Here is a 27925-nt window from a genome sequence, read left to right on the forward strand (position 1 = left end):
CTTGGGCTCAGCTCAGTTGCTGAAGCACTGAAGTTACCTACTGCAGCTTGAGGTGCCCTCCGATGCTGGCGACAGCCCCGTGGGGCTGGACGGCGTTAACACGGGACCTACCGGGGAGGCCAGGTGGGAATAGCGAACTCACACCTCTGTTCAGGCAACTGAACCAGGACCAGCCCTTTTTAGTCGCTTGCTGACATATGTATGTGTGTTCTTAAAACCCGCTGTTTTCTGTTAATGGAACTTGGAATTTTTGTATTGATTTAGTATGGGAGAACATCCTTAAATAACAGTAGTTTCAGTCTCCTCTGTTAATCAAATATCTAAGCAGCAATTTCAGGGACTTACAGATAGCCATCAGTTTTGGAAAAAAGTCTAGCAAGCATTTTTTGTGTTACTATTTCAAATGTATCCAATTCCAAATGTATTTATTTTATGGTAGAGTACAAATTACACAAATCTTAGAAGCTAAAAGAGAAACAATACAGAACATCCAACCTGAAACCTCCCCAATGCTTTTTGCTCAAAATCTTCAAAATATCTCCTGAAAAGCTCTAAATGCAAAGAAACATTTTCTCAGAAAAAACATGCATTAAAATGTTCTGCATTGTGAATCTTTCAGATTCGTTGCAATAGTTCACACATTCACTAGAAATAAAAAGAAAAACAAGATTACGTTCTTCTACCCTTTCTCATTCCAAAGACTTCCCTTGAGATATATGTATATAAAAAAAGTGTGTGCGTGTGTGTTTGTACACCCATAACTTGCTCTCTTTTTTTGTTTTATTAATTTTTGTTGACTTATCTTTATATGTTACTTGGGAGAAAGAAAGATACCAAATCAGTTCAGGTGATGAGGACAGGGTTCTTCGGTGTACTGATGAAAACAAATTCAGGAACCAGGCAGTGAAATATTTATCTAACAATTCTTCAGAGCAGGTAAGTGTTTAGTTGTTGATATAATCCCAGAAAGCAGGCTCTGTTGATCATATTATCCTTCAATTATCACAAGAGTTCAACAGTTGAACAATTAGCGTTTAATTTCCTCACCAAGATCTAAGTACCTCACAAGATGTTCAAACAGAATTTTTCTAGAAATGGAAAATCTAACCAGAGGTTTTACTTGCAATTTACTGTTTATTGTATAAATATATATATATATATATAGTATCCTTAAAACAATAAACCTTACGGCTAACACTGGGAATATTTCTCTGCAGTGAAGAAGCCAATGCTTATCGGTAGAGTAGCTTCTTTTCTAAACTGTGCTGAAGGATGTAGAAGAACAGTTTTAAGAGAGAAAGGTGTGGTGTCCACACACCGTTGGCACCCGCTCAGATTTCAACGGCCGGTCCATATTAACCTGTCTTTGACAATACACCTATGGCACTGCAAGTAGAGGAAAAAGGTGCACTGAGAAATGCGATGATATTTTGAATAATGAAGGCTAATGTATTAAAAGCAATATATTTGGAAAATGACAATTGAGGAAATTCAATAGTATGTCTTGTAAACCTTTTTACTTGAAGTTAAGAGTATGTCATTAATAAAATGTGTAAAATTAAAACCAGAATTGCCTTAAATGGATTGCTTTTGGAGACTTCTTAGGAAGCATTATTTTGACAATGTTAATTGTTGTCTTTTTCTTTTTTGATAAATGGATTATGCAAAATTAATTCCCTCACTATGTAGATTTAATCCACAACACAGGACCACTGTCAGAATTTTAAAGTATTTTGAGTTTTCTAATGAATAGATACAAAAAAGCCATACTCAATTAATTTATTAGTTTGAAATTTGAAATTATAAATCAGTCACTGTCTTTATCTACAGTTTCCTGCATTTGACCAAATCCTACTGTATGAATGCCTGGAGAAAATCATTATAGGATATTTTTGAAGACAAAGTTTTATCATAATATTCCAAAATGTTGAATAACTCCTCTTCAGTTAGGTCGATGCTGTACTCATGAAGAACCTACAAAAGACAGAGACAACCTTAAAATTTATTCCAGTGCTTTGGGTGAGCAAGAAGTAAAAACATTATCTTGCTAAAATTTCTTTACAAAATAACTTGATGATTCAGCTCCGCTCTGTCTTTGGTTTCTCAGAATATTAGAAAATCAAACCTTCCTTTATTATCTCTTACTCTTCCCATGCCAGTACCGGCTCCCTGGGATGCATATCTGAAAACCTGCATACGCAGGGGTTTTGTCCACTAGCCCAACTAGCACTTGCCTGAGGGAGCATTGGGAAATGGATAGCCCATGTGCATAGAAGCTAATTTACAAAAAGTACATGTTTAAAAGGCTTTCACTACTATCTGGAGATGAGGTGAAGAGGTGCAATATCTGCCTTTCTATCCTCCTTGGACGATCTGCAGCCTTTGCATCCGGAGAAACAGAAGGAATAATCCAGTCACTCAAACTGTGCAAACTCCTATGTATATAATAATGCCCATGATGCACTCAGTGCTTTTAATTTCCGTGGGGCAAATGCTCAGCCTGCAAGCATGCCTTCCTGTCACTTCCGTGAGAACCCAACTTGAACATGACGCATCTGGTTCACCTGATGCTAGAAGCCAGGTTAGATACCTGTATATTTCAAATATTTCACTCGGTGCATTTTTTCAGCATTTCAACAGTTTTAAGTGTTCTCAATGCCCTAACATGAAAGAAAGTAATGCATTAATTTCTGAGGATTACTTCTGGTTTTAGATGCACTTGGGAATTTAAACCCTGAAAGTGACCAGCAACACGGTGTGTCCTTGTGTGCTATGCCAGTTGTCATTAGTTTTCTGGCAAACTCAGATTAGTCTGCCCCTTTCCCTCTTAACAGCTCAGCATCAGAAATCGCTAATGACCCCTTGCAGACAGTACAGCCATAAATAGCAGTGTTACTGAAGTTAGTAGAGAGCTAATTTCCCCATTTCAGTACATTAAGTTACCTAGGAGATAAAGGGATCTGTACCTCCACAAATCACTTGATATCTTGTCAAACAGCAGATTAACACCTTTGTAGTAGGATTCTGGAATCGGGGATTGCTTCTTGATCTAGATCCACGAAGAGTTAGTTTTTTGGTTGTGGGTTTGTTGGTTGGTTTTTGGTTTTGTTTTTTTGCTTAGCTTATATCATGTTAGGAAGCTTGATTTGAAAGTTGTTGACATTGCTTTAACTATAAATGGTAATCATCACATGTCCTAGAGGAACATGACAAATTAAAATCAAATGCAAAAGAGCCTGATCTTCGCTCCGTCTCCCTTGAGCCTGGTCTGCTGAGGCAGTGCCCAAGCAGTCAGAAAGCTGCGGTGATAGACAGGGAGCCTCAGGCATGAAGTTGGTACAGCCCCATTGATACATCTTGCTCCTCAGCCTTCGTGGAGGAGCAGGCAGGGACTTAGGTTTCAGCTATGTGGCAGTGCCAGAACATATCACGTTCCCACCAGTCCTAAATAAGTAAAGATTTAAAAGAGCACTTCTGTGACTGGTATAATCAACCAGGTTTATAGTCTACCAGGCAACAAGCTGGCTTCCTGCAGCTCCAGGGAAAGGGGAACGTCAGAAGTACACCTTATCGTTGCTTATTGCAGCCAAGCATTTGCTTACTGTGATTGAGCATCCCATCCACTAGTCGACCAGTTCTTTGAAGCAGTAGCGATACCAAGGCGTGTCCTAATGCACACAGCATTAAATGGGTTTAGGGCCTCACACTATTTTTTTTTTCCTTGCAGTTGAATAGCGGATATTCAAAATTACTCCAGAACAGATTGTGATTATTATTCCTAGTTAAAACAATATCGAAGATTTTGAAACCAGTACAGCTAAGCAAAAACCAAACTCTCCATGGATCTACACGAAGAATTACTGATATCCAGAATACACAGGTGTGTATTTGAGGAGATACAAGGTACTACAATATTGCAGAGGATATGGATCCCTTGCCTAGTACAAAACTATGCTGCACCCAGAAGAGCAGGGAGAGAAACCAGAAACAGAGACTCTCAAGTGGGGATTGCTTGAGCCCGTTCCACATTCAGAAAGGACCACACCAGTTGGAGGGTCACAGGATCCTGCTGCTGTAGCAGTGCCTGAAGGGAGACCTATCAGAAGGTATGCTTCTATTCCCTTCCCACGTGTTTGTGAAAGATATGCATTTAAAATTTGTATAGGGACTAAGGTTTTTCTCTGTTTTATCTATTCAGAACCCCACTAAGACCTCAGACCTCAAGGAAGTGTAATCACATGTGGAGAAAGATTACCCTGAGTAATGATCAGAGCTGAAGTCACAAAGAGGGGCCAGGATGAATTTATGCGTTCTAGTTCAGTACTGTTTTTCAGAAAATTTTCAGTCAGGAAGCTCAGATTAGACCACTGTAATTTTCTGACTATTAATTGCTAAATGCAACTTACTTGTCTGAAATCTGCAATATGTAACAGTCCAGTATGACTTTCATCACAGGATTTAAAAGTTCGCTTCATTGGTCTCCAGCAGCACAAGATCTGGGGCTGAATTCTCAGCATTGCACTGAAGAACGATGTGGTTTGTGGTCCAGGACTCATCTAACAAAGTTGGATGAGAAAGACTTGCATTTACTAACATCATCGTGAGCACAACTGGGCACAACTATAATGCAGAATGAAAAGGTGTTGGACTGTGATGCTGCCTTGATCTGCGACTGGCTGCTGAATACTTGTTTACAAATTATTGCAAGATACTGTTTACACAAGATTATTTTAACCTATAACATTTTGATATTCTTGGGAAGTGCAGATGGTATATTAACTTAATCACTGTCAAAGCCCTAACTTTTTATTATTTGAAACTGATTCTGAAGTCAGTGTTACTTCTGCTCAGATCTCAGCGTTTTCACATGTATTATGCTTGTCCTTGTTTCAACTCCCTCTTTCAGTCATTTTTCATTCTCTGCAGTGTTCATTTTTCAGAGTGAAATTTTTGCTTAAAAGCGACTGAATGCATAAGCCAACTGTGGGAGCGGTACGGTATTTAAGAAAAAACAAAACCCTACTCTACACTTTTCCCAGTACATAAAATAGCTTGTAACCAGCTTTTGAACCTTTCCGCAGTTCCACAGCTGGACCATAGGGTTAATTTTCCTTGGGACATGTTGTGTTCTGTTGTTTTAGCCTGGCTAACCTTGTTACTTTGGTGTACCCTGAATACTTGTGAACTGCAGAACTATTCATTAAGGGAAAATTAATTCCACTTGTACAAAGCTTTAACACTAGAGTGATGAGTAAGGGACTTCGGAAAAGTCAGCAAGCCCCAATCCACCTGCAGGGTCTGGATCTGCTCTACTATTTTCTCAAAATACAGCTCCGTCTCAGCTTCGCCCTACGCTCTCCTGGTATTTATTATTGTAATTGGGTAAGTCGATAGTGCCCCGTTTGTGCCAGTTGCGCATGCCACTGGCGTCTCTACAAGCATCTCCTCGTGAAGAAAATGCACAGTTGTCTTTATACATCTACTGCATGGACTTAGAGGCCGTGCTGCACCTACACGAGTTGTAAGAGGCCTGGGGGGCAGCTGCACCTTCTTTCTGTGCTCTTGGGGTATTCCTCCTTCAGACTATGTAGCTGAGGAATGAGTGGGTACATGAATAATGCAGTTTCCAACCCAAAGTACTGAATATCCTTGTGGGCTGAAGGGAGGGAAAGCACGCTTTACGATGACTTCAACTTGGGTTGTTTTCATAGCTTAGAGCCTGGATGCTTCCATGAAGCCCAAGGCCATTGATTCTCTCAGGCTTTTGAGAAAGAGAAGGAATTGTGCCTGCCACCAAAAAAAAAGGTTTTATTTGGGTTTTGTTATTATTCCTCTTGATGTGTATCTGTACACTTACTAGGTGGAATGGCCTGAGCAATCTATGAGGAAATTTCACTTTGAATATTACATTATATAAAGGTGTTCAGAACATGGACCGAGACCTTTATTTTTTCTGAATAGAATAAATAAAATAAAAATTATTTGAGACAACTACATAGGCACTTAAAAATTACTGCTTTATCCACTCCAGAATACTGGGATGGAATTTTACAGCATCAAATTTGTGTACAAAAGAAACCTTATGTAAGATAATGGAAGTCCTTTGATGCAAAACTTAATAGTTTTACCTTACTATCCCTACTGGTAGTGCATACTTGATAATTCCTAATGATATTCCTTTCATACCTTGGTAGACAATCTGTTCGTTCCACATCTGAAAACAGTTTGGTAATGTGATTTCTCTATAAAATGCTGCTACTAACCATATCTAAACTAATTAGGCACAGTCAGAAACAGCCTAAAAATGTAGCAGGCTCGCTGAATGAGCAGATTTGGAATTTGGCACTGTTCCTACTACATGACTTGATTGGGATGCTATAACCTATGCCTTCCTTTCTGGGCCATGAAAGCCAGATTTCTGTGTCCCTTCTGATCTTTTCTGCCCTAGAGTGGTACTGTGGGCAGAGGGGAACAGCCTGTGTGTAGCTGCCTTGCCGTGACTCTTTTGCCTCTTCATCGCAGCTTGGGAGGCAGATATGTGTGGCAGGGGGAGCTGCAAGGGCGCAATGTGTGCTGACCAGTCCTGGCTACTAGATGTTTTTAGTGACCATTAACAGCAGTGCAAGTGAGAGCTTCCTCTGGGCTTTACTTACGGGGCTGGGTGTGGAGCCAGAGGCACAGCTTGCTGATCAGATCTCTAGTCGGGGCCATCCTAAGACACATCCCATGCACTTTTTATTTCTAGCTTGATTTTTATTTAGTTCAACAAAAGCTCTTAAACAGTCAGCCGTGTTTTCTATTTGGAATTATTATCCAAATTTTAGCGAATTTAGCCAATTTACCATATAACCTGTTTACACAGAGCGTGATCCAAAGGAGTTAAATCCTCCAACTGAAGGAGATACCAAATGAATACTAGGCAATTAATATCATGGGATTAAATAAGAGAATGCTGGAAAGTCCCTGCATAAAGTGAATATAGAAACAGGCCATGAAATATCCTGTCAGTACAGCAGAAACTGAAAAAAAATTGTCATTTTGATATTTATAAGCTTTGTACCTACTGGCTTTTGTGGCTTCTGTATAATTACCCTCTGTAGCAGTGAGCTTTCCTGTGGTTTTAACAACAAGATAGAACTCTGAAGGAAGTCATAGTATGCAAATCTTCCATTTTTCTTTAAATCATATTTTGTTGTTATTTGGTTAATTTCCCCTTCACTTAAATCCAAATTGAACTTCTCTGCTATATCTGAAATGCAAAGAAAGAATATTCATTTTGTCATTCTTAAAAATAGCCAATTGTTGTCCTGTGTTCGCAAGTTTTAGCAGGGATATGTTGACAGGTCATCAGTTGCAGTGACTGCTGCATAAGTGTGTTATGCAGTTCTTGCTATACGCAGCTATATGCATATGCCTATACTTACGGGGTGGCAGTTCACATTTTACAAGGTTTCAGAGGACTGTAATGTTGTTATACATGTCATTTTGATTTTAAATGCACAAGAAGTACTCCTTGACATTAACTGAGATAAAAGATCTGATAAGCTAACATGACTTTACATTTGATTATACAGGTGCACACTGTCTTATCACACAGGCAAATATCCTAACAAAGGCACAGAAAATCCTTTCTCCGGAAGAGAACACAACAGAAGAGCAGCATAGCCCAGCTCTTCTAAGAGTAAAATCCAGGGTCCTTTCAAATCAGCAGGCATTCAGCCATCAAGACCAGTGCAACCAGAAGCACACACAAGGAAAAGACTGGTGAATCTATGCATTCAAATATGCCCAGGCACAGAAAGGGTAGTGTGTTGGGAAGGCGATGAGAAACTTGTGTGCATGCCTTAAGTACCCACAAGCAAAGCCACACACTCCTTTTCCAAGGAGCAGCTAATTCTGAATAGGGATGTGAATGTATTGCACCCGAGCCTACTGTAAGCTGTTCTGGTCTGCAATAGCAGGGTGGTACCTGGAGCAATCATGCAGTGGATGCCACTTACTAGAGGCCAGATGTTCGTATGGCTGGGACACCAGAAAGAAAACAGAACGCATCTTGAGAATGAATAAAGCACTTTTCAGATGGTAACAAACCTAAGAAGTCTGACACTAGGATTTCTCCTAGCTTGCTGACATCCTTCTCTTGGCACACTTTCAGTATGCCTCTCCAGGAATGCTGGATGTTCTTTCTTATCTTATTTTCTATTGTTTCACAGTTAAGGATAGGTGCAGAACAAGTTGTTGTTGTCTGAGGATGACTGGATGCTGGTATCTAAAAGCAAGAGATAATGGTAATTTTTTTCTATTGAGTTTTACTGGTTGTGTAGACAAACCACCGGATGACAAATCCAGTTTCTGGTCTTCCAGACTTGAGGTTAATGTACCATTTGAGCCACTTCTAAGTCTGATTTTAATTGTGTCTGCAAAACTGTAGGTAAAAATGTGAGAACACTCTTAGCGTCAAAATGACACTATTCATTTAACGGGCCTTGACCACTTTTTATTTGGCGTAATTTGTAAATCATTTATAGTTTCTTCAAGCTGTTTCTTATTAAACAACAGATACCGTGTTCAAAAAAAGCTATGTAGTGCCATCTTAGAACAAACAAACAAACCAGTGCAAAGTCACTGAATTACGAAACAACATTGCTTTGATTTGTTACGGGGAGAACTCCCGGTCCTACGCAGAGCCACAGAAGGAATAATGTGAGAGGATCCCAGTGCTCAGTGTCTTTTTGCTTGCTGCCTCAGCAGTACTGTGGGTGAGCTGGAAGCAAAACCTCAGCCTACCACTGTACAGTACGTGCACAAGCGGTATTTATGCTTCTAGATCCAATGTATAATCTCATATTTAGTGAGACTTTGCAGTGCTCACTTGAGGTCTCATTGGTGCAGACTTGCTGAGGCCTCACACAAATTTCCATACAATGAACGCTGCAGGAACATTCATCCTGATCAGTGTTCAGGCTGGCTGGGTTCTTTCCAACAGCTATAAGTTTGGAGAGACTTAAGTTCCCTTCCTACTGTCTTATACTGTCCAATCTAGCATTCACAGACAGTAATAAGGAATTTTCCATTGCTTTCTCTGGGAACTGGATCAAAGCATGAAGGATGCATGTACCTAATTGTCTGGGCTTTTCAAGAAAGAACCTATAGTTAATGCAATAATTTAGCTAGCAATGGGCCAATGTTTAGATTTACCAGCCCTGACAAGTTGTTTGCATCTTTAATTTGCTCAATCTGTTATTTCTTTTTCAGTAGCTAAACATTTCCATGTAGAAGTAGTCAGAAAATCCAAGCATGTTCCAGGCACTGAATAATTCTAAGTATTTTATTTTTCTGTTGTAGGTTTGTTGTAGCCAAAGAACGTGGAATAGGTAGGTGCAGCTCCACAAGGGGCATATTTAATTTTTCTGCCTGTAAGGATTTCCCCACCTTTCTTTGAATTCTAGCACTAGGGTAAGAGGCCAGCATGGCAGTGGAGAGGACCAAAGTGCATTATCGACACGAAGTATAGGTATGGATGCAAAAATGAAGCAAAACTACTGCATTCCTAGTCCACTCCTCTTTCCTCCCTCAGCTCACTGGCCTTCATGGCAAGTCTATCAGTCAGACTATCAGGCATTAACAGATGTAATTTGGCATCCACCAGAAAGCAGGCAAGACCACCAGAATGGTTTTGGACAGACCAGCAAACATCTATTAGAAAATTGCAACTGCCAATCCTGCCTCACTTTGTCAGATGACCACAGATAAGCTGTCTATATTTATTTATGCTGCTATTGGGCCTTTGTAATTTGGGCTGTTTACTTTGTTCTCAGAAATCTGATTGTGCTTAAACACCGGAATTTTATTTGCTGTACTGCTCTGATGGATATGTGTAGGGTAACAGCAGGGAATGCTATTGGTATAAATTGACATATCCTTTGACTTTAGTGGAGTTACTCTCTGGCCCAATTTTGTCATCGTAACACAGTTTTGCAAATTACCTCATTTGCTTATTGACAGGTGGTTGTGCCTGATTTCATGGGCAATCAATAGGAATACCTTCACTGAGTTCCACAGGTATTATTTTCAGCCTATGCACAGAAATGAAAATCCATAAAATTCATAAAACAACCACACTTACGCTCTTTTGCCCTAGTAGAGAAGATGATGTCTTGGGACGTTCAGGCCGAGAAGACACACGTGGCTCCTGCATGGCACAGGTAGCTGGCTTGGTAGAAGTTGCAGAACTAGTTGCACTGGGAGTGCTTGATGGCATCGTTACAAGTTCTGAGCTGAACTTCTTCAAAAAGTCCTGAAACTTCAACCGTCCACCAGCACTGACATCCACTGTGTTCCAAAGATTTTCAAACTGATGAAGAAGCAAAAGATGACTTTTGTAAATGCTAGTTTTTACAACAACAGAATCCCCTTATGTACTAAGGAGATGACAAAACGTATCAAAAAAGAAAGATGCCTTGCAATAGAAGGAATCCTAGGGCCCATCTTATTAAAAAAAAAAAAAAATCACAGCTTCTCTGCAGAAGCCTGCACAAGGCTGGGAAAACAATGAAAAAAGGATTTCTGCAGGACATTTTTTAATTGAATTGGGCCCTTAGTGTGCTGTTTAAACTACTAAACCCTGTGATTAGACACAGTGATTGAGCTGCAGTATAGAAGAATAATGCTTTAACATGAGATGTAAATCAAATACATGGTGCACTTGTATCCTGGCTAAGTACCATTGAGGCGAATTTCTCATGCTATCAGGTGCACCCAAGTTATACCACCATCTCAGGAGGCCATTAAGGTTCCTCAGTTATTGTATTTGCATCAACAAATTATTTCACCCTGAGGGCAACAATGAATCAGCATGAAAGAACATAGCAGGAAATCTTTACAGCCTCTAGAATCACATATAGTTAGGATGTATGGCCAGGAACTGTACCTCTACAATACAGCCAGCCTATGGAAGACCTGGGTGCAGCTGCTGATACCCTTGCTTCTGCTGCCCGTGGAGGTCCGTGTGGCTGCTTGGCCCGACACAGGGCAGGCAGCCCACCCTCTGGGCTATGTATGGAATCGTAAGGATGAGGCTGGGCTGATTTCCCGCTGAACAGCACTTTATTCAGTAAGTAGCTGCACTGAATTAAATGGGACTACTCATGATATAAGCTACTAATCAAAGCAAGGATTATCACAGCCTGCCCTTAAATGAGCTGCACTCATTTTGCAAGTGTTTCAAGAGTCATCAGTATGCCTTTTTAGGGTCTTCATTATTGATTTTTAATATAAATCTAATTGGGAACCTCAGATTGCTTTTGATTTGATCTTTTTCGGCAGAGACTTAAACCCTAAAGGAAGCTAGTCACCTCTTTGATGCATGTGCCAAGTTGCAGTCAAACTTCAAAGGGCAAAGGATACATTTTGAATTTCCTTTCAACTTTCCCCCATTGGCCTGGCTGCCACCACATTATGAATTATAAACAATTCTATTTTGCGCTTGTGATTATATTTCACACTTCATACGAGGATCTCGAAGTGTATTACAAACTTCAATTAAATAGAACAATACCCTGATGAGCTGGGTTAGCTACAGTGAGAAACTATTTCAACACCCAGTGAAGTTTAGCCATTTGGGGGATTGCAGATAGTTCAAGCAAGTCAAGGGAGTTCAAGTAGAGAGGAGAAAAGCACCTGTGATAAAAAGGGGGATGTCAGTTGGCAAGATATTAATCAACACCTTGCTTGCAACGTTTACCATCCTTAGCCTTTTATGAAAAAGGTCACAGCATCAGAAATTCAGAAGACCAAGCAGCCAAACTTCAGGAAGAAATTCTTCATCCACTACTCAATACAGATTCCAGCTGAGCCTTGCTAATAGCAAACAGTAAGTGGCCATTATCCAGGAAAGGATAAAAGAAGACATTTTCTGTGAAGTCATCCAGACTATGAATATTAGTAACACTTCTGTAATAACTCTGAGCAGCAACAACAGCCTGAACAGCAGGGGTTTGGATTAGCAGTGGCAAACCCTGTACCCAGATTGGAAGGCTCTCCTGGGGCATCTTCATATAGATATACGTAGGCATATCTTTGAGAGGCCTGTCAAAATCAAAATATCTCTGGAGATACAGGGCTTGAGTCTCACTCACACAGAGGCTGCTACTTATATAAATGAGGCTCCTCAGGCCTGCTTCTCGTTGCTATTATGGATGACAGTTTCTATCAAGATTTTTTTTCTTCACTTGTCTGAGGTTCTTTTAAGTATAAAATAGCTCCTGTGTCCCTTCACTTCTTCCTGAGTGTAAAGTAGACAGGATCTAGTCTGGAGGACTCTTCAGCTGGAGATGCTTGCCTTACTGCTTCCAAAAAAAGAAAAAAACCAAGAGATTTTTCACAGCTCAGGAAGGTGTGAGTTCTCCTGCCTCGGCCAGGGCTCAGCCGCGAGCTCACCCTGGTGCTTCTGCTCAGCAGTTCACAGGGATGAGGAAAGAGTATCACCACATTTTTACTTTTGCTTTCACTTGGTGTTGAGGGTCCAGGTTCAGATCTGGCACTTGCACTTGGTACCTCACGAGAAGTGTGGCTCTAGGAATAGAGTATACAGGCCATTTGGGTTTTTTCTGCTATTTTCAAGGGGGAAGTGGAAAATATTTTGATTTTTTTCAGTGCTTTCATCTGCAACTTTACACATGCATAGCAGCACCTGATAACATGTCAGACTGTGCAATATCTTTGCTGTAATTACAAGCAGGCCCCACTCCTGTCTGCAATTTATAGTAAAAAATGTTGGTGGGAAGTACAGGGCCAAGAAATCAGAGGATGTGTCTGAATGAGCAAAGTACCAAAAAAATTTTCTGTAGTGCAGACACGCATACGAGTTTGGAGGCTCTGTGTCTTGTCTTTCAGTTTGCTGCCAAATGGCATTGATGCAATCATGAGCATGAAGGTTAGAGTGCTGTTAAGTAAAATCTGCAATCTTTTAGTCAAGGTTCCCTCTGTTTTATTATTCACCTAGTATTTGGACTAGGAAAAATCACATTGAACCAGCATTAGCAAAGATAAAAAATGGCTCTTTTCATTTTAAGTTCAGCAGAAGCAGAATCTTATGAAAGACTGGCCTCTCAGGTTCCCCTGAGATTAGCACTGGGCTAATCGGATGGTTTGTACTGCCAGATTCATGAAATTACTTCAGTCACTCAAGCTAAATTCAAGGTTACATGAACTCTGCTGACGCTAATTTGGGGGAATCTTTAACCCAGAAAAGTAGCTGAGAGGTGGCCAGGAAATGTCAAATGCTTGCCCCTTTCTTTGTCCAAGGAGGGCAGGACAAAATAGCTGCTGAGAAAAAGGAATTTGCATTAGCTCCCCATGGAAGTACTTTTTATTCCATGCTGAGGTTTTTTTCTCCATCAACTGGAAGTGGATTAACTTAAAACTGAAAAAAGAAGCTTTTAAAATAGCAAATATACAGATAAAGAGCTAGTGAAAGAGAACTACTGTGCTTTAAATTCACACCTTCGCTATTAGCAATAGCATCTCCGTGACTTTGCTTTAGAAAGCTTGTGATTATTATAGTTCATAACCATACTCAGAGATAAGGAAAAAAATAATCTCCCACAAATGTAGCAACAAATGTTCATGGAATGATAGTCTTAAAACATTTTCATTTCATCCAAAATTTTAAACTACTTGCCTATACATAACAGTATGCAAACGCAGCCAAAGCCAGTTTACCCAGTTGTACACTTAAATTGACAAGACAAAATAATACAGTTTTCTTACTTGTTCTTCAGTCAGATGCTGAAAATGTCGGTTACCTATATCCCAGAACTCCTCTTTTGATACTGTATTATCTTTTGAAGAGTCAATATCTTTAAACTCTTGTGCAATTGTGTTAAAACTAGCAGTCACTACTTCTTGTATCTGTGAGAGGATGCCTCTCTCTGACAGTTCCCAAGAAGACTTAGGCGGAACGACTTTTTGCCCTTCCTCAGTCTAGACGAAAAACATACACAGAGAATCAGTAATGGATCCACTGAATAAATTATAAATCGCAATGTGGCATTCAGCCAGTCGAGGAGGGAAACGTCCATGGAGAAGGCGGCCTTCGAGATCCCGCAGGCAGTAAAACCTGCTTCCAGGAATTCTGGCTTGCACCACAAAAGAGAAAAGGGCTATGCAAGTAGTTAAGGGAAAAATAGACTCTCTATAAACGGGATCCAATTGGTGACAGGCCAACAAAAGCACAGGACTCCAAGACTGACCTAAACTTTTACAAAGGTCTAAAAAATTGGGTGATCTTACAAAGAGGGCTATTCTGTTAATGCAGAAAAAAGGGAAGTAAGCGCTAACTAGCCCAAATATCCCAAACGTATTCTTCTCATCTGAATAGTCTTTAGCACGCAGTGGAAATCTCTTTGACTGAAAAGGCACTTCAGTCCTGAGATGAAAGAGAGGGCAATTATTTTCCCTTTCCTTTCTAAGTTCCAGGTATATTTATGGCGGTACTTTTTAATCTGGCCATCCACAGTAGGGATACTGCAGCTAAACGATGCAGTTTAAGGCTGCAAAGGTACAGAATGTGTGAGGGGAAAGCAGAGAAGGGGCTGGGTACAAGTGTGTTAATGCCAGTACAAGATGTGCACAACCCCTTTTTTTCAGTGTGTTGCTTTCAAATCTAACACGGGTGTACGGCTTTTAAAATCTACCACTGGAGCTTATTGCTGACTAAACCCCCATTAAGCATTCTGCAGGGTGGAAATCCACACTTTGGGTAAATACAGTAGAAGGTCATATGGCAAGCAGAAATAAAAAGGGCAAAATACAGTTGGCTGGAATAAACTGCAGAGTAAAGCACTGCTAGGCTTTGGTATGGACATACCTGAGAATACCAAAAGTCTAACTGTGCATGCAAAAGGCCACATTTCATAAAGTTAAATATCAGTGAAATCTATTCAACATTTACATTCTACCTCCAGAATTAGCAGTAAACTTCAGTTTTTGGAATGAAACCAAGTTTTACTTATAAAAGTAGTCTCAGGAATGGCACAATGTGGAATAATAATAATAATAAAAAAAGCAGTATCAGAATTTTGAAGAAGAAACTACTTATTTTCAGGAATGGAAGCTGACTTTCCACCCACTGTAGTGTCTAAACTAAATATGTAAAATACCTTATAAGTAAAGTTTTCACAAACACAAGCGGCAGTCAGTTTTACTATAGCTGTGGTAACAGGTCCTGGTAAAAACAACAAGAAAAAAATCTGGTTTTGGTTCAAAGACATTTCTTCACAGCATGTTAAATGTTACTATCATATTTTATACCCCCATGTTTAAGCATATAAGCTTTGCCACCTTCTTCCTCCATGCAATATGAAATACCAAAAAAGAAACAGATGGCTTTTGGTCCTGCGCTCCTGTTTCCTTGTCACGTCTCACATGATCATTATAACTGGATGGAAAAGAAAATATGTTTCTTACAGAACTGCAAGAAACCTGCCTCCTAATCAGAAAAGACTCTACTATCTTCAAATGCAGATAACACTTTTCAATATTAACCATGCTTTACATAAAACATACGTTTGCGACAGACATTACGGCTGCATTATTGTTAAGAGAAGAAATACGAGAAGTGGAATCATGCATGCAGACGCAGAAGCCAGTTTGTGCCATAGTCAGGAAATTAAGATTGCCGGGCACGGTCCAGCGCAGGGTGCACCTTCTGCCTGCATGACATTACTGCAACTAAAAAACACTGCACCGCTGCTTTTAATTATTCTAATGAATCCAAAGACTTAGGGAAAGTATTACTACCCTGCAACCTTTTAAAGAAACATATTTTGTAAGTGCAAGCTTTCCTAATATATTTAATTTCAAGAGCTTTTTGTTTATTTCATAAGACCTAACACACTTTGATCATAGAATGGTTAGAGAGCCAATAAAAAAAAGGAAATCACTTGCTCTTCTTGCAAACTACAGACTGAAAACTAGAAAACCTTTTCTATTCAGTTACTGTGTTACATTCGTCTACCATATGCAGTTAGTACATTCACTGTGTATCTGTGACTCTATCATCCATTACTAAAATAATCTCCTTTAGCTGAAATAATGGAGCTGGAGCCTAAAATCTCAGACTCTGGCCTGGGCATCTGGACATTTAAGTGCCATTTCTTAATTTGAAACTAACCTTATACACAGTGTGGATACAACAAACCTGAGAAACGCGTCTCACTTCAACCTCGAAAGGGAGCAACAGGAATGAAGCTGTCTCAGAGCTGTGCAGCGTATGTCCTAGCAGTGCTTACAGACCATTTATAGAAGAGTTTTTGTCAGATGAAAAAGGGGTTACTTCTCTGTTAGTGATTTCCCGATATTCACTGTCATGTGCTCCACTCATCTCATCAAGCTGTGTGTATATCACTTCAGAATTCAGGGGCCAGGACTCTGCAGCCTGCTTCTGCTTTGTAGCTTCTCAGGCTACCGCACGGCCTCTGAGCAGTACCTGCCCCACACCACGGCCAAATGCCAGCTGCCACCATAAGCTGTGAAGTCCAGATTACCTGACTGCCCTGCTCAGGTCTTTACAGGCTTTCTGACCCTTCCTAACAGAATTTGAGAGTGCTTTGGGAGGACCACGTAAATCCACTTTCACCTCCTACTTTCACCAAGAGAGGGGAGGCATTATTACGAGGCTTTTCTTACGGGCCACCCTATGTAGCTCACTTGCTGTTCAAAGCAGGGCTGTATTTTTCTTCTTTAGAAAGTTCCTTGCACAGCCTCATGTCCTTTTCTATAAATGGCATAACTATGCTGATTAGTAATAAAAGAAGGCTCCGCCACCCACACCTGCTCAGTGAAGCTCCATTCCTGCAGCTCCTTCCTGTTTCTGGAAGATTTTTCTATTAAGAGGAATTCTTAATTAGAAAGTAAATTGGTACATCAAGATAAATTACAATTTCTCTGGTCCTGTTCCCTGCCCTGTCACAAGTCTGACCTCCCTCCCTTTCTGGGGAGGCTCAGAAAGCAAAGGTCTTGGGAAACAGCTTACACAAGACGGCCCTTGTATCTTCCCCTGAAAAAGGATGCATTTTCCTCTTTGTACGTGAGAATGACCCTTGCCAGAAGTAATCATCCTTTTGACAGTTCACACACTTTTAGAAGCTTCTGCTCTTAGCCCATGGGCCCTCCTTTACCCTAACAACATGTATCTTCAAATTGCTTTCCATAAATGCTCATCCCTAAAGATGTGTGGAAGCAGCAGAGTTAGTTGCCTGAGTGTGGATTGGGGTGGAAATGCATTTTCTTCTCAAGTTCAGATAACCAGCGATTCACCAGCCAGCCTGTTCTAGCTCTCAGAGTCTCAGCACTATAGAGAAGCTTGTATTTTATCCCTGGGTTACAAGTAGAGCTGTATCCTCATCTGGCAGTGATCAGTCTAGCTCCATTAACCTGAGTGCTGATTTACGCCTGCTGAGGATTTGATAGCTGGTGTGCAACAGGAGCTTGCAATAATAAACCCAATTATAAATAGAAGATGAAAACTCCATTGAGGGTCTTTCTGTAATGTACCATTTTCCTTTTGACCAACCGTTTGCAACAGACAGATTCAACTTTTGAGGTCACATTTGCAGGATAAAATACTCTTGGTAGTGTTTAGAATATGTAATGGTATACGATGGTTTGACAAAATGATTTGACGCAATGAATCAAAGGTGGCCCACACGCCAATCTCTGCCTTGTCTAGAAAAAAGCCACATTCCTCTAAATGTAATTAAAATAACTATTATATTAAATAACTATGAAATATTAAGCCTAGGTAGAACTGGGTAAAGAAGCAGGAGCCACAGTGAGGCTTCCCTGCACCTCTGTCTCCCCAGCAGTGTCTAGCCCATCAGCAGCACGCCTGATGGTCTGATACTATGTTCCTTACTTTCCATTATCCCTACTTTCTCCTTTTCCTCTACTCTTAGTAAATATAGAGTGAAAGGCTTCCATCCCAAGGAACAATTTGCCATTTTAAAATTCCATTAGACCCTTCTCTTCATTACTCAGAACAGAGAAGGAAAGGGAGGTACAGCTTTGGCAGGCTTATCAATGGGGAAAGATCCCAAAACAGATATCCCGGCACAATGAGGGACAGCACATTGTAGTCATGGGGAGGGCACTGCACAGGAGAGCAGGGGCAAGGAAGGGGAATCTTCAAACCAGTTTTGCTATGGATAAAGAGAAACATGGAGTTAGATCATGGCGTAAGGAAAGCTTTAATGTTTCTCAGCCTGAAGCAGATGTAACACTGGAACACAGACGCAAACATGCAGGTATCCCAGAAGGGGTATTTCCCTGGAGCACAGCTGTTCTACATGAGGACAGACAAAGTTTGTGGTGCTGCTGACTGAGGGTAGGGACATAATCAGCAGGCCTGCTAATCTCTGCTGCTGGTGCAATGGGTCATTGACTGATGACAGTCAGTTATCCGATCAAATCAGTGGCTCAGAACAGGAGGGCCCAGAGGTTCAACAAATGAGGACAGTGAGTAATGAATAAACCTGTAAAACTCCCACCCCCAAGACAGGGAAAAGCACGACCCCTGTAGAGCAGGTCCTTACGTACTCCTGCTGCAATTTCACAGGTAGATCATGGCAGCAAAATGAACTTCAGCTCCCCACGCCTGAACACAGTGCACAAGGGCTGGGTTAGTAATGCTGCTGAATTTAGGAAGCAAGGTTGTGAAAAGACTGAGGATGTCAATTCTCTGTTGCATGGGTTTTTTGAGCTCCGAACCTATATGTTTGCAACAGATAGATACACTGTAGAGTTGCACTCTGTGCATTTCATCACTTGCAGGCAAATCAGTGTTTGGGGAGTCACAGCACAGCCACCCTCCATTCATGGAGCTGGTAAGCTGTGTCAGTGCTGTCCGCTCTGTTGATTCAGGAATAGTTTCCAAGATCACAAGGAAGCTGTTTCGTTTGCATTTTACAGGAAGGGGTTGTAGCAGCCACTGCTGAGAGCAATGTGATGTGAGAGCAAGTTTTAGCTCTGTAGACTCTCCACCAGCAACATGCCCAACAAAGATGGGGACAGTGACGATGTACCCATGCTTTTCACTAGCGAGTAGCAGAAACTAGTCCTGGACTTCAGTCCTGGGACCTGGAGGTACAGCTCTCACAGTGCCAGGCTTCAAGAAGAGATGTGAACTTGCTATACTGGGGGGGAATCCTCTCACGGGTACTGGTCCAAGGAGAAGCAGGATGCTCTCTCGGTCAGGAAGAGCACCAAGGATGAACAAACAAGCCTGCAGTTTTGCAGGCAGGTTGATTAGATGGAACTGGCTGAAAATAAAATGCACTCAGCTGGTGAACAAGGCACTCAGCAGCATGAAACAGACTGCAGAGAAACTCAGAACAGGAAGCTAAATACAAACAAAAATGGAGACCTTAGTGGGGAAACAGAAAGTTCAGGACAAAGCTAAATCAAATGCCTGGTTTGATATTGAAGTGTTCTGCAAATTTCTGCAAAGAAGTCCTGGAAGTCACTCTGATTTCCAAATTTCATCATTTTAGATGAAATAATTTTTTTTGCAAAAAGCTTTGCTGAATATGTTTCTACTCACTCCAGTAATTCCCTTTGTCACCTGAAAGACACACGTGTCAGCAAGCCCCTTGTCATCTCAGTTCCTGCCCTTGAACGGGCATGAGCAATGATCTGTCCCTTCTCTCTGTCATCTCCTCAACCTGACCTGCTCTCTTTCTACTCACTGCTGGACTCGACAGGTGAAGGTTTACTAAGCTTGCAGCAAATCACTGAGCACTCTCGGCTCCAGAAAGGCTAAACAACAAATTGTTTGGCCCTGACCATAATCCCTCCTTTCCCCATATACTCCCCACTATAGTGCAGCTGTGCTGATCCTGTATGGACACCTTGCTGTTCTAGACCTGACCAGCACGCCCTGAACTATCGCTTTTAACATGTTCTTTACTTTTTTCCCCTTCCACATCTGCAATAGCTCACAGTGGGGAAGGACATGCAAGTACATTTTCTTTTGGGGGGGTCTGATTCCCAAGTGCAGCTTTCATTAGGCTGGACTGCGTTAGCCACTTAATTTTAATGCAGAAGGGCTCCACTCAGGTCTTATTAATCACAAGACTGGCAGGTCAGTCAAGAAAAGTTCATGATGCATATTCCCGGCTCCAAGGTCTGGACTTTTACAAATATCCTCAGAGTCTCCACTGGTGGTTAATAGCATCCCACCTAAGACAATGTCCTCTCTGTCTCCTTCCTCAGCTCTTCCGCAGTTGGTTAGCAACATCCAAGCTAAATGCCATAACCTTGGTTCTTTCTTATCTGAATATTAAGATGCAATCATATTGCTTAAATTACTTTACATTTCTTTAATTCTATTTTTGTATAGTATAGCCCTACAGAGGTGTATTTCAGTGGGCATTCTGCTCATATACAGCTGCTGTAGCTCGTATTCTAGAGAGTTAATCAGAATGTAAAGCTCATCAACATATGTCAAAGCTATCAAAAGATCCACGTGCCGCATAAAACATTTAGAAATAATTTCCACAAGATTTTTTTTGTCTCCCCTTATTCAGCTCTTTTCTATGGAAAAAATACAACTTAAACCTGTATGGCTTTTGGGTTTGTGAATGTTTGCCTTTGTGGTTGTGGGTTTTATTTATGAGGTGCCAGTTGAGACAAAAATCATCCCAGGCTCATACTTTACTAGTTCAGTAAATTTTCCATACTTTAATGATCAAGCTGCATACTTTACTCGTTACTTTTTCATATACTTCAGTGATCAAATTGTATAGCGTAATGATCAGTTTTCCTAATGTGCCTGAATGAGTTGCATAGCTCATTAATTTAGATACATACTTTACAGGCCAAAATTGTAGCGTGTTTGGATGAAGTGAATAATTTAACAACCAGCCTGCTCTCAGAACCTGCACAGGAGCCCAGGAGTACGTGTGAACCCAAGGGTGGGATGAAATTGCAAAGGCGTGGGAAATTTTGGGTTGAACCCAAAATGAAAACATGAGATTTGAGAGCATCTGGAAGGTGAGCCAGCACTGTGAACCTGGTTCGTATTTGTTTTGTCTTTTCAAAAATGTTCCCTTGTGGATTAATGTGAGATTTTAATGATGGATTTATCCCTTCTACCCCTAACACAGCACAGAAAACTGTTCAAGGTGAATGCTCAGTATTGAAAAAACCAGTACCGGCTCCAGTCCTGTCATGGACCGAGTACCTCCTGAAAGATGTGGAGGTAGCTTACTTTTTTGCTAAGTTGAGCTGGAAAGTATTTGGGGTCTTGGAAGACTAACTGTTAAAGAGACTTCATGTTAAAATGTACACTCTTGCTGAGTTTGATCCCAGGGATTGTGCAGCTTGTCAAGTTGTTAAGGAGGCTTAGCACCTACTTTGAGGATGAGAAGACATTATTGCAAAACCTTCCCTAACAAAAGCAGCTACGTATTCTAAAGTTAACACGAAAGCTTGCTGGCGGGTCCATATTACAGCACACAAATACATTCTTAAAATTAGTATACAGATATGTTACATTTCATACAATTGCTTTTTGTGCTGGTATGACTCAGTTGAAACTTATTGAATTTATATCAGCATAAAAGCAGGAAAAGGGGAAATGCGGCATTTTCTAGCCTATACGAAGTATTCCACCGCTTTACACTTGAGAACCATGTAATCTATTATATCTGTTAAGATTGCATTTTAATTTTAGCAAGCTGAAAATATAAATATTTAAAAATCCCCAACTATTTTTTAAATAACTATAATTAAATGTAGTCCTGCCACTAAGGACAAAGTAACAGTTGCACTACTATAAATATTAATGCTAAATTTACAGAGAATAAAATACATTTAAGCAACCTTATAAAATTTTGAATAAAGCTACCCTTATAATAAGCACTTTGGTAAAGCTATGCCTATTGGTAACTGACACACATAGATAAAGTCTCTAACCCGCTACAGAAGCCTGTAACACATTACAAGCGTTTGGAGCTGTTTATGGGTCCTCCTTCATTCGAAACCTGTGGTCCCTCCTCCTCCTCCTCCTCCTCCTCTTGTGAATCACTCAAGCCCTGTGATTATTTGAAGCCTGACAGACTTTGACTCGGGACGTGAAGAGGCTGAGACAGTTCTCACTGGTTTTCCAGCTTCTACTTTATGACACAAGATTTAATCGCCGTATAGCTCTATATGATTTGTTTAGCACAACATTCTATTATCGCCATGGCAATAAAGTGGTAGGCTTTTTATATGTTTTTCCATTGGGGGGTGATTATTATTTTTCTCATTTTATTTGTGCTTCAAGCATATACTTTTGAAAATGAAACATAGTTACTTCTCAGAACATAAGATGCAAGTTAATACTTTTTTTTTTTTTTAGAACTGCTTTTTATCCAGCTAGTAACCAGCTTTCACATCCGTAGCCAAGTTCAGAAATGAGCTGTAAGGTAATGTCATTTGGACTCCTGCACCCTGAGATCTACTTATACCCACTTCCCGCTGGGTAAGGCAGACTAAGAGGGGAGAAGCTGGAGGAAAGGGAAGGACTGTGAAAATAAAATAGGACAGAGACGTCTTTTACTTACACCTTTTGATAATGTTCCCATTATTCACATACATGGTAAGGATTGCTGCAGTGATAAAAGGATGTGATTATGAACTGAAGGATCTGTTCCTGCACTCTGCACCAAGTGAACGACTCCAAGCGAAGCACTGTGGACACAAACATCTGCCACAGAGAAACAGCAACTCTAGTTTTATTTGAGTTGTTGTGACATGCATATTCAGAGCATCAGAAGACTCTGTCCATGACTGCAGTCAAGATTTTCTCTGTTCTTGACTAATCTCTGTGTTTGACCTTCCTGCTACATCTACACTGCTATTACTGTTTGACACCAGCGGGCTTCCCTCTCCACTCACTTTTCTGTCCAGCAGTCACCTAGACAGGTCAAGGATCATCAGGAATATTTGGATATCCCACATCCTACGTCACCCCATTGGGGAAATCTGGCTGTATCCGTGGTCATGCTTTCAGCTTGCCACATGTACAGACCTAAATCTACATGAGCACAAGACTTAACTTCCGAGAGCAGTTTGTAAGGAGGCAAGGGTTTCGGTGGAGTTCAGCTGAGAGAACAGAAAGATGCGTGAATTTTGCATGCTTAGTTAGTTAGTCAGTCAGTCACTTCTAACGCATCAGATCATATCTTTTAAAGAAATATATTATAGCTTGGTGGCTCTTCTTACCTCTATGAGGTGATTTATGTTTTTCAGGAAAACTTTCCAGTCTACTGTGAAGTCCTCACAGTGCTTAAGGTTCTTGAGAAGGTGCCTGAACTGCTTGTCTGATAATTTAAAGCAGAAATGGTCGAGTACTTGCTGAAATTCCAGTGCTTTAATTACGCCAGTGTCTTCTTTATCAAATAGAGAAAATGCCTGAGAAGCAAGAATTCAAATTATTTAAGCAAATCTAGACATTCCAAAAGAGAAGTCTTTTTTAGCAACCATTTAGCAGTTCACATGGAAATACCTGAGACCCATATGCCTTTTACTTGCAGGTATTTTATACATGAAGAAACAAAACACATTTCTCGGAACCTTCCTTAGTTTGAAGCTTTCCTTTCCTTTAAAAATGAGATGCAATTGTTGAAATAAGCCAAAAATAGTCTGTATTTCTGTACCACGTGTAAATATAAATATGGAAATAAACAACCTACAGTAAAAGCAAAAAAGCATTATATCAAGTATCCAAACATTCCAGAAAAGGTAGTCATTAAGACAAGAGAGGAAACAAACAAAAATATTTAAGGGCTGCCTTAAATAATTTTAATTAAAATATTTTAAATTAAACTCTCCTGAGCATATTTAATTTGCCTTTTGTCCCCGTCCCCCGTCCCCCCCCAGTGATTGTCCCTTTGTCTCTGGTGGGGCAAGTCTGTTTTCTACTCCCTAAAAGACTCGATAGTCCTTCACCCTCATTAGCTCCAGCTCATCCTGAAGGCTTACTTGCTCTCTTCTCATCCTCCCTTGCACAAAATGCCCAGCCTGTTCTTTGTGGGAGTTTTCCAAAGTTTTCCCAGGGGAAACAGATTAGGTCTAGCACAGTTGCGGCAGAAGGCATGCAAGAGAGTAGTCCAAATGAGTGGCAGAAATACCAAGGTCTAGAAAAGTTGTGTGTCATACGCACTCTCATTCTGCCTGGCTGATACTTACTTACCACGGCCCCTTGTTTTATTCTGCCCCTTATTTACGATGCTGCACATATAAATCACTGATTCCATAAATGTAAATGAATATTACACCTTTCAAAACTTGAGGTTTAAAGCCCTATTAGTCTGCTAACACTATAACATACTGGTGTAACAACACAGCAATTTTTATGTTTTAGCATTAGAACTGTTCTAAATAACAGGTTTAAAAATGTATATTTTAATGCACATGAACCATGTCTACTGGCAAAACAAATGCTACCATATCCAAAGGACATTAAAATGGAATCCTTTGATCACTAAAGAGAATTCTATAACTTCTTAATATGGAAGTTTCATCTTTGCTTACATACTGAAAGTCTTATGGGAAAAACAAAGCATTGAGTATATAGTATGCATTGTACCGAGTATGGTGAAAACGAATGGGAAATGATTATACTGACAGAGAGGACCCACCTGAACTCTTTAACTATTTGTTATGAAACTTCAAAGGTCTGTATTCAGTTGTAGAAATGTCGTGGATGGGATGTGATGGGTTTTTTTTTTTCAACGAGGGGGGCTCGAGGAACTGTGCTTTCAGATCTGCCTCTTTCTAACAAAATATTATGTTGTAAGCTTATGTCGTTAGAGTCCCCCATCACATAGGTGGCAGCAACTTTTACTCAAAACATGGCTCAGACGAAAATTGAGAACTTCCTAATTTTCTCATGTAAGAGAAATGAGAAAAAGTTCTGCTTTTCCATAGCATGGTGAACAAAGTCTGGCTCTCCATGGAGAAAATCCCTTGGTCCCTGAAGTTATATTAACCACCAAATGGTACCCTAAAAGATGAAATGGACGATTTATTCATGCCAAAAGTAATTTTCAAATCATACCCTCAGCAGACAAAACTGTGACCTTCTCCATTCCCAAAACACACAGGGATGAGAGGACAGATATTGTCTTCTATTAAAATTTAACAAACACTAACCTGTGCTATTGAATTTACCTATTTCTTATTTCAATAATGCAGAGCACAGGAAGGATTTTTTTTCCCTTTACTATGAAAAATGTAAAGTGATTATATAAATATTTCAGTATCCTGTTCAATAGTTAGTCTATTTGGCCAAAAATGGCAACATGGCCTCAATAAGTTTACAAACGTCACCAGAGTTTCCAAATAGTGTGAAAAGAGATTTCTGTAAAGAAACAGCATCTCCCATGGTACTACTTTTTATTGGGTGCTTGTACCAGTGACATCACTAGTGACGTCTTTGTTGGAAGCCTGCATTATTTTTAACTGCAGGACAGAGTCCACAGATTGAGATTTCAGAAATGCAGCCATTGACGACAGGGAATTTCTACCCCCATTGTCCTCCCAGTCACTGTTCCCTTCCCCTCCCTTGTACGGGCAGCAACTGGCCACGGACAACTGATCACTTTTGTCAGGTTGAAGTTCCCTGACCCGGGTCATCGGGTGGGAAGACAAGTACTGGTTTTGACACAAGGCGGGCGGGAGGACCACATTGCTGGGGATACGGGGGTAGCGAGACCATCTTTGCAGGCATAAGCCTGCCTCTAAAGCCGTGAGCTTAAACTGGACCTGAAACTGCAGGTGCAGATGAGATGGCTCTACAGTTCTTTGTGATAGGAATGTTTCCTTCAAGGTCTTTCTGATTATTCTTTCCCATGCTTGAAAACAATCTTACTGTGGCATCAAGAATTATTTAGTCTAGAGGCTGCTGCGTTTCAGTAGACTCCAACACAACAGTCTAAGACTGCTTAATATGCAGCGTTTTTTTCTTTCAGGGCTTTCAAAATTCTAGAGAGAAGTGGTTATTTTTATTATTCTAATTTTACGGGTGGGAAAACCAGGAAACTTGCTGCTCAACAGCTAAAGCACCTTATCTGTCTGTGTTAGAGTCAGAAGTGGCCAAGAGCGTAAATGCAGATAGTTGCAGAGCCCCAGCTGACAGGTGCTAACTTCTGCAGCCACTATAATGTGCTCACATCTGATCATATGTCTGTATCCTCAGTTGCTACATGATCCTGTCATCTCACGCTGATAAAACCATAATGCCTGCCTGCAGTAGCACATTATACCTACGTATAATAAGTCTCAGCCTAGGAAACTCAACAGAGCTATTTGAAAGCCATGTGATATTTACATGCTTGGGACACTATTTACAGACAACTGGAGGAGGAAAAGGGGTTTGGGGAAGAGATAATTTGCTATTCGCTTTTTCCTTTCCAATCCTTATCTTCACAAAACCTCTAGGCTTGATTTGATATGCTTGTTTTGTGGAGTTACCAGAGTACAATCAATTAAAAAAGTCTGCAGTTGTCAGAAGACGCTATTTCTACATAGGCCAAGGTTGTTGGTAGCACTCAATTAATAGCAGAAAAGTTCTGAAGCTTTTGGGTTAGTCCCCAGCCAGGCAGAAAAAAATAGAGATTAAATAAGATGCGGTGACCACATGAAACTTACCTTGTACAACGAACCATAAGATGATGCAACTATTTCTTTTATCTTAATTAGGGTCTGTTCTAAGCTGAGCACTGCAAAGCTTGCAGGTGGTGCAGCCTGCTTTTGTCTCTGTTGGTATTTAGATGCTCTGCCATCATCAGTTGCTCTCAGGAAATCAAAACAAGAAAGCTTGCTGTCATGAATGCTGATTCCTAAGCTAAGGGAAAAACACAGAATGAGATATCAATGAGTTTAAATAATTATCTCACTGTTGTCTGTACTGATTAATTATTATGATGTATTATTTGTACTGCAGCAGCACTTCAGGGTATGCTTGTGCTGTCAGTGTATAAATCCTGTTAGTTCCAGCCCAAGCTCCTTCTCAGGTCTAAGCCGTCAATCCGATCAATTAGATCAACCACACTCTAAGATGCAGATCCAGGCCAATCTTGAGATGCTCAAGAGGAGACCTGCTTTAGCCTGGGCCCAAGCGCACAACCTTCCAGTCCATCAGCATTAATTTTGTCCTTTTTAAGCACAGCACAGTATTTTGATCACAACCTACTGCTGAGCTTACCATCCCCAGTGTGGCCGGAGAACATGTAGGCTCCCAGCCTTGCCCTTGAATCTCCTTTTCATGTCACAGTGTAAACACAGTCTAATAGACTCTGTGGAGGAGTAGATGTTCCTTATGCAAAGTGCTGGTACTTTCCCTTGACCTTCTGCTTTACAAAAATACCTTTGATTCGCAGATGCTGAAGTGCTGCTTAAGCCGCCCAATACATCGCGATCATTACAATTCTGAGAGAAAGAAGCAGAACCACACACAGCCCGGTACGCTGCTACCAGACACAAGCTAGGACATCCAGTACTGCTCCATGATACGTTTCATGGATGTACCAGCACAGGTCTATACTCACTCATGATTTCTCTACCACATGGGAGGAAACCAAACCAGGTTCCATACAATGCTTCTCCTTATGTTTGTGATAGAAGGGCTTACCTTCCCTCTCAACCTGTACTGCATGGTTTGGCAGGCCACTAGAGAACTATTTTACAGGTTCTTGGCAGGACTCAGCCTCACTGTGTCTCAGGCACTGGCCGGCCCTCCCTCCTTTGGTGTGTCCACCGAGCTGCACAGAGGGCTGGCGCATTTGGCCAGCAGCTGCCGCCGTTGACTCGTGGCACACTGTGTCCAGTGAGGGTTTCTCTTCTGATCACTTGTGGTCAGGCTGTACCTGGGAGCCCA

At 40.8% G+C, this 27925-nt stretch overlaps 1 protein-coding gene across 1 annotated transcript in view; it reads right to left on the reverse strand.

Annotated features, from left to right (window-relative positions):
- Positions 1-1844: 1844 nt before the first annotated feature.
- The window catches only part of EFCAB6 (EF-hand calcium binding domain 6), a 113320-nt gene continuing 87239 nt past the window's right edge, over positions 1845-27925 (reverse strand). The window contains exons 18-26 of the mRNA XM_076328605.1: positions 27416-27477; positions 26698-26893; positions 23269-23457; positions 13771-13983; positions 10127-10354; positions 8092-8269; positions 7065-7249; positions 4407-4556; positions 1845-1974 (exon numbers count right to left, since the gene is read on the reverse strand). Coding sequence (XP_076184720.1) covers positions 1852-1974; positions 4407-4556; positions 7065-7249; positions 8092-8269; positions 10127-10354; positions 13771-13983; positions 23269-23457; positions 26698-26893; positions 27416-27477 — 1524 coding nt within the window. The 3' untranslated portion in view covers positions 1845-1851. The remainder of the gene's footprint in view (positions 1975-4406; positions 4557-7064; positions 7250-8091; positions 8270-10126; positions 10355-13770; positions 13984-23268; positions 23458-26697; positions 26894-27415; positions 27478-27925) is intronic.

Source organism: Aptenodytes patagonicus, chromosome 1, assembly GCF_965638725.1.
Source record: "Aptenodytes patagonicus chromosome 1, bAptPat1.pri.cur, whole genome shotgun sequence".
NCBI lineage: Eukaryota > Metazoa > Chordata > Aves > Sphenisciformes > Spheniscidae > Aptenodytes > Aptenodytes patagonicus.